This window comes from Lepidothrix coronata, unplaced genomic scaffold (assembly GCF_001604755.1).
Source record: "Lepidothrix coronata isolate B3197 unplaced genomic scaffold, Lepidothrix_coronata-1.0 Scaffold99, whole genome shotgun sequence".
Classification (NCBI taxonomy): domain Eukaryota; kingdom Metazoa; phylum Chordata; class Aves; order Passeriformes; family Pipridae; genus Lepidothrix; species Lepidothrix coronata.
The window spans coordinates 29,370-48,629 of record NW_016690279.1 but is presented as its reverse complement, the minus strand read 5'-3'; the positions used below and the strand labels follow the sequence as shown (position 1 = coordinate 48,629).

Sequence of the window (19,260 nt, the reverse complement as noted above, 5' to 3'; positions counted from 1 at the left end):
CTGCGGGCAGAGCGGGCGGTCAGCACTGCCACAGGGTGGGCACAGAGCGCTCATCACCTGCGGGCAGAGCGGGCGGTCAGCACTGCCACAGGGTGGGCACAGAGCGCTCATCACCTGCGGGCAGAGCGGGCGGTCAGCACTACCACAGGGTGGGCACAGAGCGCTCATCACCACCACAGGGTGGGCACAGAGCACTCATCACCTGCGGGCAGAGCGGGCGGTCAGCAGGGTGGGCACGCGACCCACGGGCACAGCCAGAGACTGCCAAGGACAGGGCCACACACGCTGTGACAAAACAATATCGAGCCAGTTTCCAGACAATTCCTACAGTGACATAACCAGCCAAGTCATGGCTGTGCCACATTTCCGAGCCACGTGAAACTCCCCCGATTTCCTGCAACTTCCTCTTCACCAACACTGCAAACACCACACACCACTGGAGGCCAGGCCTAAACCCTGCTGGAATCCAGCTCCCCCCAGCTTCCCAAAAGAACACAACTCTCTGGGCAGAGCTGAAACGCTGGAAGAGCTTCCTGCCCCTCCTTCAGCTCGGCTGTGTGTGCATCTCCCTGAGCAGGGTTTGCTGATGTTGGTTTGACTTTTAACTGGAGACACAAATGTCTCTTCAAATGCCTCAACACTGAAAGGCTGGATCATTAACATTCCACTTCCCAGTAACTTCTTTCATTCAAAACTCTCCTTCCTCCATCCTGAAACCCTGAACAGTAAATGTAGTTTTAATTAAAAAAAAAAAAAAGAAAAAAATTAACACCACTCCCCATCAAGTACATCCACTCTCTGGAGTACCTGCCTCAAATAAACAGCCAGCCACCTCTTGCTCTCCCCAGTCTCACATTTACCTTCTCATCCACAATAAGCTCAAAATGGAAACAAATAAAAGAACGAAACTCTGCCAGGCCACACCTGAAGTTCTCTAACCAGAAAAGTGCAAATACAAGTTTCTTACCTATCTTTCTTCTAGTACTTATTGTCTCAAAAGGTTTTTGCTGGTGCTTTTCTTTGGGGTTTTTTTCTGTTGTTTTTTCTTTGTTGGTTTTTCCTAAACTCTTTTAGACTACAAATTCCTTCCTTTCTCTGTTCTGTGCTTACGGCACATAAGTGACCTTTATAAACAAATATGCCACCTGTTAACTTCCACCTCAGCTTTCAACAGAGTAAAGCCCCACAACCACCCATCAGTACAGTGAATTACCTGGCAGCTACAGTGGTGTCTTAAAACTGCCCGAGACTGGAAGAACTGCTGAACTTAGACCTAAAACACAACGTTATTCCGCAGTTCCTAATTAATAACTCCCTTATTACAACTAAGCAAACGCTACAAGTGATGTCTGTTAAGGAGCTGTGGGGCCTTGGCTGCGAACAGCCGCGAGACCTTTAATTACCCGCTCTGACACGACGGAAAACTCCCCACGGCCCCCCTTCCTGCCCTGCCCTCCTGCCCCGCGCCGGGAACAGGGAACAGGGAACAGCCCCCGCTCGGCACCGCCGGGAGAGGAACAACCCGAACCCGGCTGGGCACAGCGGGGCCGCTCGCACCGGGGCCGCTCACCCGCCCGGCCGGGCAGGCGAACACGGCAGGGCCCGGCAGCGGGAGCCCGGCCCGGCCCAGCACCCGCACCCGCACCCGCACCCGCACCCGCACCCGCACCCGCACCCGCACCCGCACCCGCACCCGCACCCGCACCCGCACCCGCACCCGCGCTCACCCCGCGGCCGCCCCTCAGCCCCGGCCCGGCCGAGCCTCGTCCCGCCCCGGGAAGCGCCGGCCCGGAAGAGCTTCCGCGGCTCCCGGCGGGCCCCGCGCGGCGGAGGCGGGGCCGGGCCGGGCCGGGCCGGGGGTGTTGGCGGATCTGCCCGGAGGAGCTGTCCTGGGCCGCTCGGAGGGGCCGGGAGGTGTTGGGAGGACCGTCCTGGGCCGCTCGGAGGGGCCGGGAGGTGTTGGGAGGAGCTGTCCTGGGCCGCTCGGAGGGGCCGGGAGGTGTTGGGAGGACCGTCCTGGGCCGCTCGGAGGGGCCGGGAGGTGTTGGGAGGAGCTGTCCTGGGCCGCTCGGAGGGGCCGGGAGGTGTTGGGAGGACCGTCCTGGGCCGCTCGGAGGGGCCGGGAGGTGTTGGGAGGACCGTCCTGGGCCGCTCGGCCCCGATGGCGCAGGCGGCGCTGGGCTCGGCGGGGCTGCACTTCGACGAGCTGAACAAGCTGCGGGTGCTGGAGCCCGAGGTGGCGGCGCAGACGGCGCAGCTCCGCGAGGAGTGTCGGGCCTTCGTGGACAGTGAGTCCCGCACGGCCCACGGGCCGCCCCCGGGCACTCCAGGGCTTCCCTCTTCTCTTGCCCCTTTTATCTGACTCCGAGGAAAATCTTAAAACGTGGCTGTTTACAGTAAACTCTATAAACATAAAGCTGCATCTAAAAGCTATACCACGAAGCAGGAGCGTTGCTCCTCTTTAGGGCTGTTCTGGGTATCACTTGCCAATCTGTTCTTCTTTGCAGAAACAGCAGAATTTCAGAAAATAGTGGGCAGCTTGATCGAGCTCGTTGACCAACTGGCCAAAGCTGCAGAAAGTGAGAAGATGAAGGTACTGTGCAGTCAGTTCCTGGGTTCTTGTGTGCTCTGCCCTGCCCTGTGTAAAAAACCAGCTCTGTCCCTCCCTCCCTTTACAGCAGAAGCAGCGTTTCCCTGTCAGCGTCCTGCTGGCATTCCCATGGGACTAACTGAGCCTTTTTAGTTGACATTAATGTCTAGAAGCCTGTGACATTGTCACATTACTCCTGCATGTCACAGTTCTGCTCTTCCTGCTTGTCAATATTTCTGCACTTAAACAGAACCTGTATTTTTAAATCACTCCTTTTACTGGTAGAACTTAGTCCTCAAGAGGCAGGAGAAGCCTCTGGTAGCCAGAGCTTGTCTGGACCAGTGCCCACTCTGTGTGTCCAGAGGAGTCAGGGACTTTGTTCCCTGTGTCTGAGGGAGGCCCCAAAGGCCTCACCCGCCCAGGATCACAGTGTCACCCTCCCTTATTGCTGGCACAGCTGAAACACCTCAGAATCAACCTGCTGGGAGGGAAAGGGGCTAAAACAATTAACAAAACCCCCTCAGCACATCCCACCCTCTCCTGCCAGGCCATCGGGGCACGGAACCTGCTGAAGTCGATCGCAAAGCAGAGAGAAGCTCAGGAGCAGCAGCTCCAGGCTTTGATAGCCGAGAAGAAGATGCAGCTGGAAAGGTGAGGTTTGTGCTCAGCACTGTGGGGAGCTGTGCAGGCTGGGAGGGCTCAGGGCTGACACAGGGCTGACCCCCGTGGGACCCTCAGTTGGTTCAGACAGTCCCACCTGCAGCGAAGGTGTGTCCTGCCCAGAGCACGCGTGGAAATGTGCCACAGGCCTGGACTCACCTTCAGGCCCTGCAGTGAACCAAAGCAGGTTCCTCCCTGAGGTCTTGGGGGCTGAACAAAGGGAGGCAGCACGAGGTGGGCAGTGCAGAACCCAGCACATCTGTAACAGCCTTGTGTCTGGCTGCTAAAGGGCCTTGAGAGCTGCACAGTGTGACAGTGCAGCTGCTGCTTCCAGTGACAGGTCACACAGGTAGCCCAGCTGCCCTCCCACAGCCTGGGGGGCTGCACTGACCCCCCTCCCACAGCCTGGGGGGCTGCACTGACCCCCCTCCCACAGCCTGGGGGGCTGCACTGACCCCCCTCCCACAGCTGGGGGCCTTTGACCATTTTTCTCTTGCAGGTACCGGATCGAGTACGAGACTCTTTGCAAAATCGAAGCGGACCAGAATGAATTCATTGACCAGTTCATTTTCCAGAAATAGAGGATTTTAAGATAAAAACCAGCTCACTTGGAAACTTGACCATTCCAGAATCTTGAGAATTTCAGAAATATGCAATTTCCACTGTGCAGGAGTGCAGATGGTTTGTGCAATGGAGGGGCTTTCCCTTGGTGTGAATGTCCCAGCCGTGGCAATAAGGAGGGCTGACAGCTCACAGCTGCACACACTGCTCTGGCCTTTGATTTTATACCAGTTTTGTACAGTCAGTAGTTCTAATTCAAATTACAGTTGAATTAATGCTACTGGTGCTCTGTTGTGTCTCTTTTTGAACTTTACAGCTCTTTCAAAGAAATTGGGAAATAAATTATTGTTCTCAGACTTCCTGGCTGTACCAGAAGTAGTTGCTCCTGCTCTGTTATTTTTCAGCTTAAAGGTTTACAACTCCCTGGGCACTCTCAGTGGTTTTCCACTTTCTTTGTGTCTGTAAAGACACCACACACAAGCAGCAGTAACTTGGATCTACGTTGCCCACATTACTCTCTATAGAATTATAAAAAACTTACAGAAATTTATGATTGCCAGAACACATCAATTACAGACACACAAAAAAACAGAAACTACGTGAGAATTAAGAACTTTGAACTGTTCCTGAGGAATGTCCATTCAGGAATGTCATAACATGAGAGCTGAATCCTTTCATGGGCATTATTGGGATGGAAACCATTCCAAGTGTCAGTGACACCAGGAGTACATAACTATTACCTACAAACACAAATGTGAACTCAAGCCTCCTGCTGAAGTGCAAACAGATGTGTTTTGTGTCTGTCTTTAGGGAACCCAGTATGGGAATGTGGCTCGTTCCAAAGCCTGGGGAAGGCTTACCTTTTACAGAGTGAAGTCCTGAAATACAAGGGCAGCACCTGAGCAGCTTCACAGGGCCCTGTCACCTCTCACCAGGCTCCAAGTGTTCTTGCAGATCAATGGAAAACTTAAAAAACCCCCAACCACCCCAGAATTTCTATCAGTTGTTGTATTTTATGCATAGATTTACTCTGTGAATTCTCTACCATCTCATGGTCACTGTAAGTTCCTCTCAGCCTTTCCATGAAGAAGATTAAATGCAGATTATTGCAGGTAGTTATTTATTTCCATACTATAAATGATTTCAGGGAAGCGAGAAATTGGCAATTCCTTGTTTACAATTCCTGAAGTACTTCAAAATCCTCTAGGCAATATTCCTTATTTTCAAAGGTAACTTTAAGTATCATAAATCCAGTTTGGCACATTTACCACTGATCAGACATTAATTAATCAAAATGAAGCAAAGCAAAGGCAGGGAAATTTCAAAGGAAGGGGTGAGGAAGTTAAGAATCAGGATATGATTGGAAACATTTCAGAAGCACAGCTTTGCAAATCTGGGTGTAATCACTTGGGGAGTCTGCAGAATATGCTGTTGGAAGACAGATTTCCTACTTAAGTGGTTTCCAAACAGTCATCTTGGAAAAAGGGAACTTGGAAGAACAATACCAGCTGCAGTGTGAGTGTGTGCCCTCACAGTCACACATCAAGGGTTACGAGTCCATTTTCCTGTTGGAGAGGCCCCGCACAGACCCGACCCCAGAGGCCCCGGGGGTTGCTGGCCCAGCCTCTGGCAGAGCTGTTTGTGGTGGAAGCAGAGCTGTGCACTCAAACCAATTCCATTTTTCCTTGCAGTGCCCTGGCAGGAGCTGTTGCAGCCAACACGAGAGGGATGTTTGTCCCAGAGGACTCCGTGAGCACAGGGTTGGAACCAAATCCAGGACAGGAGTGGTGGGTACGACTTCCAGAGGGGGCTACTTCCTTTTTCTCTTCTCCACGTGTTTGTAGTGGGGGTTGCAGAGCATGGTGAACAGGATCAGGAGGGGAAACAGCAGGTAGGGCAGGTATATAGAGAGCAGAACGAGGCGCTCACGCAGCGTCTGAGGGCCCACGTGCTCGGACTTGGAGAAGTCGTGGAACAGGATATGGGCCAGGATGGCAAACAGAGTGGTGGCTACGTGGGTGGAGTAGATAATGGCAGGAGTCCTGATCCATCTGCAACCACCTGCACAGAAACAGAAAGGAAAATGTATTGAAGTACTTTTGAAACAAGCAGAATTCCGAGGCTTTTAACAGAACATTCACTGCTGCCTCTCTGCCAGAGTCAGCCATCAGTCAGACTGAATAGGTAGCACAAAAAAACCTAAGTACTAGTAGAACCCAGAAATTTCTCTCCCTTGATGGAAATTCAGAACAAAGGGGTGATCCTGAAAATTTTAAAGTAACAAAATGAGTACACAGGCTTGACCCAGACCTTTATCTACCCTGGAAGTGTGCCAGATGTCAAATACTGATTACACAAATGGCTGCACCTGACAAGGGCCTGTAGTCACAAAGTTTTGTGTCTAACAGACTTTCTTCTGTGCTGCTTTCCCAGGTAAAATCCACCATGAGAGTAGCCCAGTGCTCGTGGCACACTCATTGTGAGGGCTGTGACAGCCCAGCCCTCCACAGGGTACGTCCCTCAAACTGCTCAAGACTGATGCAGAAACCTTCTCTGCTGTTCCAAAAGCAGGAGTTGTGCAGAAGAGCTCCCAGGACGTGCCCCTGCTCTGGTTTCATACCCACCCTTCAGGAAGGCGTAGGCGGCGACGGGGAAGAACGGCAGCTGGAGAAAGGCTTCACAGTAGATGAAGGCCTTGAACCACTCCGGGGGCTGCAGCATCATGGGGTCCCTGAAGGAAGTTGCATACTGCTGCAACAGGTCTGTCAGCTTAGGGAAACCAAACCAACACATTCTGTCACTGAACAGCAACCTCAGCACGGCAAAATGTGATTCTCAACTGGATGAAGCCACCAGTGCAATGGGAAAACAGAGTGATCCAACCTTGGCACTTGAGAATTTGTACTGCAGTTTAAACAGGGACTATGTTTATAGCAATGAACACTTTGCATTAAGTCTGTATTAAATTTGCACTACAGGCAATTTTAGGATTACTTCTGCACTAAGTACAGTTTCCAAAAACTACTCCTGAAATACAATTTCCTATCAGAAAAAACCCAAACCACAAAAATCTGCCCCTTGACACTCATAGCTATGATTTCCCTCTCTCTGCAGAGCTCTGCTGGTGCCAGCCCAGGGGGGCTCTGTCTGAGTGAGGGGTGAGCCCCCAGCCCCCCTCAGGTCCTGCCCAGCCCAGTGGGTTCTGGGGGCTCCTCCTCCAGGGCTGGAGCCCAGCTGCTGCCATGGAACAGCTCCATCCAAGGATTTGGCTCAGGGAGTTGCAACGAGTTTCCACGACAGAAATGTAAACTCCAGCATGGCTCTACACTGGACTTTGAACAGGGGGATATGCATTGGGATCTGCTGGTTAACTATTAATTGAAAGTGGTGCCTCTACATTGGAGTAATTCTCCAGCAATTCTGATGGCAAAAACCACGTCACCAATTGTGAGGCTCAAACAGCAGGTGACAGCCGACTTCACCCTGACAATGAGGGCTGAGCTAATTATCAGCCATCCAGCTGTGGTTTGAATTAACTTCATGATGCTTATTGTCTTTTACGATTTTGCTCAAAATCCAGCAAACCAGAGATTTTAACTAATAAATTCGGTCGCTGGGATACCCGCTGCTGCAGCGGCAACAACTCCCTGGTAGGTTTTTGGCAGGAATTGGAGGAAAGCTCAGGATCGGAGAGCGCCCGGCACCAGCCCCGCCCGGGGCACGTGGCAGCAGCCCCGGGGACAGGGGGGCACTGCGGGGACAGGACGGGGTGCTGGCAGCTGTAAGACACCCACCGCCCGCCCGGGGAGAGGGACGTTCCCAGCGCCGGTTCCCCGGGGAGATCAGTGACCCCCGGCACTGCGGGCACGTCCCAGGCCCAGCTCCGGGCAGCGGCCCCGCTCGCAGCCGACGGAGCGCCCCGTCCCCACCGCCGCTCCCGTTCCCGTCCGCGTTCCCGCTCCCGCTCCTCCCCGATGAATGACCCGGCTGTGATTCATCCCGTGGGCAGCAGCCCCGCCGCGTTCCAGCAGCTCCCTCACGCACATTCACTGCAGTTCCTCTCCCCCCTCGCGTCTCCACAGACGCGGTTCGCCAAAAGCCGCCCCCGGCCCCACCAACCCCGCGGATGCTCCGCGCGCGTTCGCGGAACGAGCCCCGGCGCGGCCCCCCGGCCCCACTCACGGCCCGCGGGGGGATCCCGGCGGGCAGCAGCGGCTGGAGGTCGATCAGGGCCGTGATCGGGATGTGCGAGAGGAAGTAAAGGGCGAAGAGCCGCTCCCGCCACCGCGGAGCCGCCGCCATCGCCGGGACACGCCCACGGACACGCCCCCTGGAGACAGGGGCACGCCCATGGCTGGGGACACGCCCATCTTTACCGGACCACGCCCCCGGCCACGCCCACACCCCCCGGCTTCCCCTCCCCGTTTCCCCGTTTCCCGTTTTCCCGGTTTCCCCGTTTCCCGATGCGGGATCGCAGCGCTGCCGGTACCGACACCCCCCACCCCTCACCGTGCCCCCGCCGCCCCCCCGGGGCCGGATCCAGAGCCTGTTCCTCGTGCTCCCGCACCTCGGGCCAAGCCAGAGATAAACCCACTTCTTCCCGCATCCAACGCATCCTTCCCTGCACGCTCTCGCCCTACACAGCTCACACGCTCCCCCCGTCCCGTCACAGCCCAGCCGGGTCCCGAAGCACACGCGGATCGGGGATCAATCACCTGCCTGGACTGCCGGTGCCCATGGATCACACGGCTCTGGAGGATATGGAGCAGGGATGTGGAGCACATGGAACAGAACCTCCTGTCAGGTTATACCCGACAGAAGAATATTAAAGGTTACGGAGACCAAACGGTCCCAGGGTCTCGCGATTCCGTTACTGAAAAAAATCCAGGGTAAAACAATTAGAAAACTTGCCCCCCAGGAAATCCCAAAACGACCACTTGGGGCTCCCTCCCACCGGGAAACAGCAGAGTCCCTGCTGATGAATGGGCTGGAGGAGAAAAGCAGCTTCCACAGATTCCTTCGAATCAGTCACTGATACTTCACCAGGAGATGGATTTTAGCCACTTACTGTTCCAGGACTGGCCTCGACAGCTCCTTTGCTCGGTGTCACAGTGCACACACAGGGTTGGGCCTTCTCACCCTCCAGTGTTCCTCTGACAGTTTGTGAGCAGCTCCGAGTTCTCCTTTGCCCTCAGCACGCCTGGTCCCTTCCCAAGGCACAGGCCATACAAGGAGACACAGCACTGTAGTGACAGAGCTTAAAACGTCTGATGACAACTGTAATTCGTTTGACATTGAGATCAGCAAAGCTTAAAACTGATTAAAATGCAACTCTGATAAACCTCAGGCCAGGTTTTACCCTGGCTGGGAAGGAAAGCAGCTCTCGGGATGCCTCCCATTGCCATCGTGTCGCCCTGTGTGCTCACTGGAACTGTGTCCATCCAAGGGCTCAGGGGAGCACTGCCTCCACTGTCACTGACTCACAGCAAACACAGCAAATGCAGGTCAGGCTACAGAAAACACTCCCAGCATTGTGGTTTGCATATATTTGTACATACAGTTTAAGTTACACTTTGTGCCAGTGTTATTCCACATCCTGCCCAGACACCTTGCAAGGTAAAGGTCCCCAAGACCTTTTATTCTTTTTATGTTTATGGGCAAGATTCACCCAGAGACCTCAAGCAATTGGCTCCAAAAAATCCCCTCTGCCCCAAGTGTCTGTGCCACGTGTGGCAGGTGCTCACACCCTGCCAGCCCCAGCCTGTCCCCTGCCCTGACACGGCCCAGGGACTGCAGTTGTGTTCTGCAGCTCCACTGCACTGCACCCTTTGCATCAGGACTGCAGAGAACAGGGAAAGGGGTTTGTGCTCAAAAAGTAACTGGTGCTTTGCAAATTAAACAAACCCAGAGCTGCCTGGAGGTCGGACCCCCTCCCAGGACAGTTCAAGTCAATCACTAATTTGATTTATCAGCAAGTTCAGCCCTTACCCAGGATCAGGCTGAGAGAGCAGGTGAGTCTTGTGTCGAGTAAGTCATATATGTGTACACGTACAGGTGTGTGTGTGCATGTGGGTGTAAAAGTCAGCACCATGCCCAAACCATGATGTTACAAAGTCTTTTTACTCGTATTGTTAATCAAGATTGTAACAATCTACTCTCAGATGCAGGGGGGGATCAGGCAGAAATAACAACAGCCACCGCTGCGGTTTCAAATGTCACATTTAATGTTTTCACCACTGTACTCCAAATCTACATTTTACAAAGTGACCAGCAAGTGTGCCACATTAACTGACCAACCTCTGAGATTTTACCTTTCATACCAGTGTCTTCTGGGGCTCGTTAATTAAACACGTTTCTCATTCAAGTGAATTGAAATGCTTCTGTTGGTTTTATTCTCAGGAGCCTCATAAAAAACAAAGATATTGCACCATCTTTGTTCAGTTATTCAATGTTTGTCTCTTTCACAGCAAATAATTACTTCATTGAAGTTAAAACTTCCAAACATAACTTACTAATAGTCTCCAATTCCAGCTCAGATCACTCTTGTTGAAAATACTCTGCTAAATACAGATAACTTACAATAACTTTAACAGTTAATTGTCCATAACAAACACCACGGTTTCTCTCCAGACCAAGGCTCAAATTTTAAGACCACCCTTTAGTATTCCTTTGTACAGGTGAAAAACAGTCTTCAATTTTCTAGTCTTGTTTTAAATACAAAAGTTGGAAGGGACATTCAAGTTTCAAGTCTCCACACTGAACTTAAAAAAAAAAAAATCATGTGGAGGTAAACAAACCAAGTTGTATACTCCAGGAGGTAGAGGCCTTCAATTTGTGTTCATATATACATATGCACAGAATTCAGTGTTCCAACAGAAAAAGAATTAGCCAAAAAGTAATAAAAGTTATTTACTACTGTGACATTTCAAGACTTCCACAGCTTTGCCTAAAGACACAAACACAATTAACAGAATTCCCTATGTGCTTTTTTTTGTCCTTTTCTTTTTTTTTTCTCTCAACTGTCCAGTGCAGGAAAAAGTTCTCACAAAATTTCACAGACCTAAAATGTGCAAGCTAGTTTCTCTCTATACAGCAATGATGTCAGGGATCTCTGAAATTAGCTCATAAATGGAATTATTTACACACATAGAAGATGCATGCTGGGGGGTTTTATGTAAGAAAGAGCAGAAAAACTTCTAATAAAAATAGATTAAATATATATATATATTTATACTGGGTAAGGAAACAGAAGTTTCATCTCTCCTAGTCACAAACTCATTCTCTCTACTCACAACATTTGATTTTAGAACAGCACACATCACCATCACAGCTCTAGTGAGAAGCTATTTATAGGGTTTGGGCATCGGGGGACGTGGCCACTTCCCGTGGTCACAGCCCCCCAAAGGGACTTCATGATTGGTCGCAGTCAAGTTTTCTGTATTCCTTAGTTTTAGAAAACCCAAAATCTCCAGGAATGGCTCAATATCAAAATGTATGTCTATCTGTTTGTACAATCTCACTTCAATTAAAAAAAAAAAAGAAAAAGGAAAAAGAAAAAAAGAAAAAACCTCCCCGAATTTGGTTCAATTCTGTTTGTTCTGAGCTGAGCCATCACAGCTGCACTAGAATTCATAAAACACGTGCAACTCTGGGTAAAATATTTTCTTCTAAAAGCACAACCACTTTACAAGATTAAAAGTCTAGTACATTTCTAAATATTATTCATATTGTACAAGTAGTGGTTGTTATTTTAAAACTTCATTAGTAAAATTACAGTACAAGCATGATTAACCTCCAGAATTGCAAATCCCAGGCTCCAGTGGAAAGCTACATTACATCTTCAGTAGTACGTGAGCTCCACGTCACTCCCACACCAGCGGAGACGGCGGCATCTCGGAGGGCTGGGCGACCGTGGAGCTGCAGGGCAGGACACAGACACAGAACCTCAGGGCTGGGCTGGAGCCAACCAGGAGAACAGAACCCCCCCAGAGCAACAGTGACCAACACCGACAGCAAACCCTGCACCACCTTCTATCTGCCTTTTAGCATTCCTTCTAATGCTAATTCTGCAATCAGGACCCAACTTGCTGACCTTCCTATTCTCATTTTCAGTCTGACTTCTCTTCTTTTAAACAATAATAGTATTTGAAACTTTTGCACATTTTATTTAAATTCTAGAAGAGTTCATATAAATAGTGTACCAGGGTTTTATCTACGGGTCTTTCCTACTCTCAGGGAAAACTGAAAATGTAAAACATTCTCTACTACTAATGTGCAAATTCTGTACTACTAATAAATGGGAATTAATATCAGATGTGATTACATACAGTTACCTAATAAAGCTCTTAAAAGCAGCAGACTGAGGGTTGATGCAGAGAGGCACTCTGTTTCCTTTCTGCTGTTCCAAAATGAACTGATGAATTATTTCTGTACACAGGAGAAAAATACAAAACACCACAGCATTAACATTTCTGGCTTCAGTAAAATGCAATGAAGATGGAGGGGAATAAAGGTTTCCTTACTGAGAGTGCATTTTAGTGAGGATAAAAGAGCTCCAGCTTCCCTAAATCTCAGCTTCAGCTCCTGGAAGCTGCTGCCTCTTTCTGCAGCACAGCTGTGGAGGTCACAGCTCGTACCCCAAAAAGGCCACACCACCGATTTCCCCTTCCCCCAGTGCCACTATTCAGTAAAAGGACGAGGAACAGGGCACTGGGGACAGTGCTGGCAAGGTTTGAAACCCACAGACCTCTGCGTGTCAGCCTGTGCTTGTGCCACTGTTATGTCAGAACATTGACAATTCTGTTCTTTTAGTGAAAAGAAATTGTTTCCAGTGTCTACTATGGAAAAATACATGAAAGAAACCAGCCCTGGGGTTAGTGCACACTGGGGTGAGTTGTGGGAGGGGGGCCTGGACTCGGAAATTGGATTTCTGGGGGTCTCAAAGCACCACACAGATCCAGAGCACACATCCCAGCTACATCCCAGTTCCACCCTGCTGAGGGGGGGAGCAGCAGGACAACTGCACATCCAACCTTAACCCCTACTCACCTTTAACCTGCCGAACAGAACTGAGGTTCTTTTCAAAAGTGTCATCAAATTTGGGATTAGTGATGGGTTCAAAATCACTCGTATAAACTCTTCCAGTGGATGTGGAAAAACAACATTTACACATACAGGTGTGGTACCGCAACCGCCCCTCGTCGAGATAGGGGTGAGCTAAGGCATCCTTAGCAGATATCCTTTTGGACTGCAGAGGAACACAGGACAGAAAAGGGAAAGGAACAGTGAGGACACTTCCAGGGGTATTGAAACTACTCATCGATTAATTGCCAGTGGTTTCTTAACCCCTAATCCTGTGAAGGAACCAGTTCATGTCCCGCTGTCTGGGAGCTGCAGGAGCTGCCACTAGAGGGGAGCTGTGGCTCAGGAACCAGCCCGGCTGGGACGGCACCGACCCTCCTGTGCCACAGCCACCACAGAACGGCTGCTAATGGGAGGGTTGGAAACACCTTTTCCAATAGTTACTTTCTCCAGATAACCTCACGATTACGACCCCTACAATAAATCAAAACAAGCCGGGAATAACAGCATTCTAAGTGTTGAGGGGGTTAGAAAGGAAAACTTTTAAGGTTTTTTATACAGAAGTTATAATTTAACATTTCCATGGTTCTGTTCAGCAAAGCAGTCTTAAGGTTTAAAAAAAATAAACCCCAAAGCCAGTGCCTTCTGAGTGCTTCATCAGCCCCTGGCCTCCTCCTTTGCACTGCAGTCACTGCCTGGTTTTTATTTGCAATACTGGGGGGAGGTCTGTGAGAATGAAATAATTAAAATTATCAATTCTGGTATCAGATTTTCTAATGACAATTCTCTATAGTGTCCCTAGAGATGAAATCCAAAATTCACAGAACCACATTTTTATTATAAAAACAGTGGAAAAATGATCCTGTTCTGTGACTGGGGATGCAGGAGGAATTTTCTGTGTGTTGCAAGACCGGGAACACCCCCGTGTCCCTAATTAGAACTGCATCAAAGTAGCTGATGTTCTGCTACCTACACCCAGCTCGGAAAAGAGCATGAGTCACACCCCCCCTCCCCCGTCAGCAGCTTCCTTCACAAGACCACTCGGCTTTAAATGTGGAACCCCCATTCCAGGGGGAATTCATTGGCCCATTATGACATTTTTACATCTTTTACAGACCAAAAGTACTGCAATGCCATGTAGAAGGAAAACAGCTAAAGCAGTCCTTGACTTAAGACACTCATTTAGGTACCAGACAACAAAAACTGTTCAAACCAAAAGTACTTGAGATAATTTTCAGTCATACTTACTGGATCAAAGACCAACATCCTGCAAAGGAGATGAACTGCTTCATGTGTAGCTTGACTGGAGAGTGTATATAGGACAGGAAGGGATGGCTGTAGGGGGAATGGGAGGAAGAGAAGCACAGAGTGTCCTGTCAGATCCATCAGCAGGAAAACCCTGTTCCAGCACACGCTATTCCATAGTCATCAAGGACAAACTCCTTGTTAAAGAGGACACACGGTACCCAACCCTTCCCAGCCCGACAACAACCACCATTACAGAACTCAGCAACTGCAATAAAGATCTAATGGATCATTTTTTCCCTTAGTTCAAATGTAATCCCTGGACAAATTTATATTTTATTTATTTTTCTACACAGACACCACTCATCACTCCCAGCTGTAGCTGCTCAGGGGTTTGATTAACCCTTCATTTCCAGTTCATTCTTCTGATCTCAATCACTCCCAAATTATAAATCACTTTGCTTTTCCTTGCCCAGGCAATCCACAGCTGACTGACAGTGACAGAAGGACTGTACTGGATGTCACAGTTGCTGTAAATTTCCCAGTACAAATAAGAATTACACCTCCACAGTGACATCAGCCCAAGTTAACCCTGAACTACCACACGCAGCCCTGAGCACTTCTCAGCCTTGGTTTCTCAGGGCAGCCTATGGAGTATGAAGCTGTAATATTCGGTAACTGCACCTGATTTTTCTAATTCCTAAGTACCATCTACACACAAAAGCACTGTGGGCCAAGCACTGTGGTTACACAGGTTTCATCCATATGCCGGAGCAGAAAAACAGTATTACATTCCTTACTTATGGAAGCTGTTGCATCCAACAGAAATGAAGGACTCCCTTTTTTTTGGCTACATTTATGGCCCTTGACAGCAGTTTGTCCTGCCACCTCAGAAGCACCTGGTTAGAGACAGTTCTTGGGGACAGCACTCCCTCAGCCAGAGCTGGGAGCAGTCCTGCAGGAGCACTGCCCGGGCATTGGGAACTGGGAAAATGGAATTGCACTGGGATTTGATTGCCATGGAATCAGTGGTCAGCCTGTCAGCGAGGAAGGAGCATCCTCCTCCTGGCGTCTCCCACAGCAGAGGGCAGGAGCACGACAGACTCCATGGATTCCAAAGGCTTTCCTTGGGAAGGGGGTGAGCGGAGCCGGTGGGGACAGCCCGTCACCCTGGGGCTGCTGCATCAACTCACTGGAACTGAGCCTGAAGGGAAACTTCCAAACACCAGGTGACAAAGAGGCCTCTGGAGCATGGCAATGCCCACTCTGCCAGCACACAGTGCTGGGGGGTTAATCAGAACCTTCCTGCATTAATCTATTTTTACACAGAGCAGCAAAATGCTTCACCCTCCCCTCCCACTGCACTCACCTACAGCGAGTAAAAATAGTTGGTGTGACAAAGTAATCGCCTGTATCTAACTTGGTTTCTCTCCCTATTAGTCCAATTAAGAAACTGGTAACTTTAACTGTTTATAACCACAGAAAGGTCCATTTCAGAATACGAAAAGCCAGGAATTTGCATTCCAACATGAAGTTTGCTTCAAGCTGAAACCAGAGAAATACCATTAATCACCTGGATGCTCTGTATCCCCTAGTTCCAAGTTGCAATGAGCACACCAGCTCCAGAGACTGCTCAGCTTCTGTGGCAATCCATGGAAAATGAACCTTGTTTTCCCCAACTGACACAGAACTAACTCTTAGAGTGTATTTCCTACAACTTTGTGCCTAAAGGACATTATGTCTGTACTGGAAGCTTTCTATACCATTTCACCTCACTTGCTTTTTAGTATTCCCATCATTCTGTGGGTCATGAGACACTGGGTTTCAGAGGTACAACTCTTCTAGCACACGGTAGCAGAAAAACATACTTGATTTGTTTTAGAACTGGTAGAGAAAGTCTGTAGGAAATCCTCCTATTATTAATGCTCAAAGAAAAAAATCCTGTCATGAAATGGAATAGAGACAAACTTGATGTAATGAATGCAAACTGCCAAGGAGGCAGAACTCCCACATGTCAATAATAAAGGAGAATATACATGCAATGCTCATTTCTATGGTAACTACTATTATGGTGAACAGACGTGAGAAATTACTTCAACATGCAGAAAATAAAGATGCAAACTTAACTACTGGAAAGATCTGATGTACAGGTCAATGATTTTGTAATTTTTACTAACAATCATAAAAATGACCATATTGGATGGCCACACAGCTCTATTCCTGCACCAGGGATGCCTGCACAAGCATTTCTTTGTTATAGTAACAGCATTTGCACTTTTTATTGCCCAGTCAGAACGATGACACCATCCTGCCTTTTTTTCCCTGGTTTGCTCATTGTCTTTTTTTAAATTAACTTTTACTTCAGTTGTGTTGTATGCTCTATCTCAGCTTTCAGTCTCTTGTTGACCCTTCCTGAGCAGCTCAGGTCAGCACACAGGTGTGCAGGGACCCTCTGGGGTGGGGGTTCTGCCCTCAGCTCTGGGACACGGACAAGTTCCAGCTCTAACACTCCTGATCCTGGCAGTGCAGGACCCCTCAGGGCTTTCTGGTTATACTGTCAATTTTCATTTATTTTCGTTTACGTCTCTTGACAGTACTATCACTTAAATTTAACATCTTCATTCAAAATAGTTATCAAAACACTGTCACTTCAGAAAGGGAGACTTTCACCTGGGTCATCGAGTCAAACAATACACTGAAGGCAGAACCCAGAAATGCACTTCACTACTGAAAACCCACCCTGTCTTCACAGCAGCTGGACTAATTACACCACTAACCCCCGTCACTGCAGCACCACAACCACTGCTGGCAGTTTAACCCTGGTTAACAGACAGAGACAGCTCTGGGACTGAATGTCCAAACAAAGCATTTACAACAAACGGGCCCTGAGAATTTAACCAAGCTGTGAAACACTGTGATGCTGCAGCAGGAGCCCTGCCCACAGGGAATGTGACTCGTGGGGCTGATGAAGGGTCCCCTGGCCCAGTGCCCAGCCCCTCCAGGTACCTGTTTATGAGGACCCCTGAGTATGTGTGCCTTGGCGCCTTCGCACGCCGTCCTCATGGCCTCCAGCGACGGCGTGCCCAGCAGGTCTGTGATCAGGTCCAGCTGCAGGGCAGAGCACACGGGTGTCAGTGCATGGTCCTGCCATGGCACACTGCTCAGGTAACACAGGACACACATGTCAGAGCATGGCCCTGGCACAGCACACTGCTCAGGTAACACAGGACACACATGTCAGAGCATGGCCCTGGCACAGCACACTGCTCAGGTAACACAGGACACATGGGTGTCAGTGCACTGCCCACCATGGCACACTGCTCAGGTAACACAGGACACACATGTCAGAGCATGGCCCTGGCACAGCACACTCCTCAGTTAACACATGACCCATGGGTGTCAGTGCATGGCCTTGCCATGGCACAGCTTGAGGTCATTCCCTCTCCTCCTGTCCCTTGTTCCCTGGGAGCAGAGCCCGACCCCCCCTCCTGTCAGGGAGTTGCAGAGCCAGAAGGTTCCCCCTGAGCCTCCTTTTCTCCAGGCTGAGCCCCCCCAGTTCCCTCTCACCAGACTCGTGCTCCAGCCCCTTCCCCAGCTCCACTGCCCTTCTCTGCACTCACTCCAGCCCCTCATTGCCTTCCTTGAAGCGCATCAGCCCAACTGACTCCAGGAAATGACAGTGGAAAAACGCTGAAAGGGGAACACAAGGATACCTGCTGGATGGGACTCTGTGCCTGGAACAATATCCTTCGGCCAAGCAACTCTGCAAAGATGCAGCCAACAGACCAGATGTCGATGGCATTGCTGTAGTGGCGGCTGCCCATCAGGATCTCCGGAGCGCGGTAATACTGAGTGACAACTTCCTGAGTCATGTGCCGGGATTCGTCTAACTCTTCCACCCTGGCCAATCCAAAATCACAAATCTAAATTGAGAAGGTAAATAAAAAAATTAAAATAACCAAAACACTTTCTGCAGTTCAAATAGGCAACCTTCTGGGGACGAGGCAGGGAATCCCAAACAGCACTCAAACACAGCAGATAACCTGCTGTCACTGCACGAGCCAGGGCAAAGGGGGACAGCAGGAAATGATCTCACTTTATTCCACAGCCATTTAACCTGCCTACAGTTTGATGTGAAATCACAGGTTGGCATACAGTATTTATAAATACTATTTATAATAGTGTTTTTGCACTACAAAAAACCAACCTCTGGGTACAGAGCATTTCAACCCAAACAAACTTCATTTGTTCATGATATGCCTCTAAATGTTAAAGATTCAGCCTTCTACTCACTCTGGCTTGGAGAATTATAAAAAATTCCTTGAACCAGAGTGGTTAAGAAAAGAGACCAAAATTCCCCAATTAGAATGCTGAGCAAACCCCTGTAAACAACACTGAATTCTTACGTTTGGCACAGCTGTACAACACACCTGAGCCCTCCAAAATTCCTTATGCCTGAGAAGTTAATGGAAGTGTCTCGGGCTTTCAGTGTCATGTTCCTCCGAGGAGAACACGGACACAAACACCCCCAGAGCCCCTGTCCCTCCCAGCCACCAGCACAGGAGATCCCACACAAGCCAAACACAGGGATTGTGCCTCTCCTGCTTCCAGAGATTTACGGAGAAAGGCAGAAAGGCAGATGTTTGCTTATAATTTTTAAAGAATCTGTGGGATTTTTTCCTTTTAAATTGACTTTCAGGGTAAGTGTTCACATTGAATGTTTTTTGTTTAAAAAATTAACAACTGCTCCATAACAGCCAGCACATACACAGGGACATCTTCAATAAACGTAAGTAGCACCTTAAGGACACAGTTGCTGTTCACAAGTAGGTTCCCTGGTTTAATGTCTCGATGTAAAATGCCAGCAGAATGTAGATATTTCAGACCTGAAATATTAAAGCAAATTAACATAAATAATTATTTTCCTTTTAAAAGAAGTTTAAGGCTGCCAACAGTTTCCTGGCAACTCCTCATCAGCAAAGACTTTGCCTGTGGCTCAGTTTTTATATGACTCTAACTTCTAGTCTCTAGTGCACACTCAGTCACTCAATGAGAGGGTAAAATTTTGGAGTATAGAAACTAGATAGAGCGAGGAATTTATGTATCCTTTTTTTTAAAAAAAA

At 49.3% G+C, this 19,260-nt stretch overlaps 3 protein-coding genes across 7 annotated transcripts in view; 1 reads left to right on the top strand and 2 right to left on the bottom strand.

Moving 5' to 3' along the window:
• The first annotated feature begins 1,855 nt into the window (after window positions 1-1,855).
• On the top strand, window positions 1,856-4,181 carry IFT20 (intraflagellar transport 20). 3 transcript variants are annotated; one of them, XM_017822710.1, is made up of 5 exons: window positions 1,856-1,881; window positions 1,967-2,288; window positions 2,508-2,593; window positions 3,138-3,241; window positions 3,750-4,181. In XM_017822710.1, the coding sequence occupies exons 2-5, from the start codon at window positions 2,162-2,164 to the stop codon at window positions 3,829-3,831; spliced, it is 399 nt and encodes a 132-aa protein (XP_017678199.1). In that variant the 5' UTR covers window positions 1,856-1,881; window positions 1,967-2,161; the 3' UTR covers window positions 3,832-4,181. The 3 variants fall into 3 exon arrangements, with proteins under 3 accessions (XP_017678199.1, XP_017678200.1, XP_017678198.1); XM_017822711.1 differs by having other exon boundaries at window positions 1,864-1,881; window positions 2,052-2,288; XM_017822709.1 differs by having other exon boundaries at window positions 1,870-1,956; window positions 2,000-2,288.
• A 733-nt stretch (window positions 4,182-4,914) lies between these two features.
• TMEM97 (transmembrane protein 97) lies at window positions 4,915-8,155 on the bottom strand. The gene is made up of 3 exons (XM_017822708.1): window positions 7,994-8,155; window positions 6,436-6,580; window positions 4,915-5,872 (listed from the first exon to the last, which is right to left on the bottom strand). Exons 1-3 carry the CDS (start codon window positions 8,111-8,113, stop codon window positions 5,622-5,624), a joined length of 516 nt encoding a protein of 171 aa, XP_017678197.1. The 5' UTR covers window positions 8,114-8,155; the 3' UTR covers window positions 4,915-5,621.
• A 1,857-nt stretch (window positions 8,156-10,012) lies between these two features.
• NLK (nemo like kinase) overlaps window positions 10,013-19,260 on the bottom strand; it is a 38,460-nt gene continuing 29,212 nt past the window's right edge. For 2 of the 3 annotated variants that reach the window (XM_017822707.1, XM_017822705.1), the window contains exons 6-12: window positions 18,906-19,023; window positions 17,851-18,037; window positions 17,144-17,245; window positions 14,141-14,227; window positions 12,860-13,058; window positions 12,145-12,238; window positions 10,013-11,728 (exon numbers count right to left, since the gene is read on the bottom strand). In XM_017822707.1, the coding sequence (XP_017678196.1) occupies window positions 11,674-11,728; window positions 12,145-12,238; window positions 12,860-13,058; window positions 14,141-14,227; window positions 17,144-17,245; window positions 17,851-18,037; window positions 18,906-19,023 (842 nt within the window). In that variant the 3' untranslated portion in view covers window positions 10,013-11,673. Of the gene's footprint in view, window positions 11,729-12,144; window positions 12,239-12,859; window positions 13,059-14,140; window positions 14,228-17,143; window positions 17,246-17,850; window positions 18,061-18,905; window positions 19,024-19,260 lie in introns of all 3 variants that reach the window. The other variant, XM_017822706.1, reaches the window with a different exon arrangement.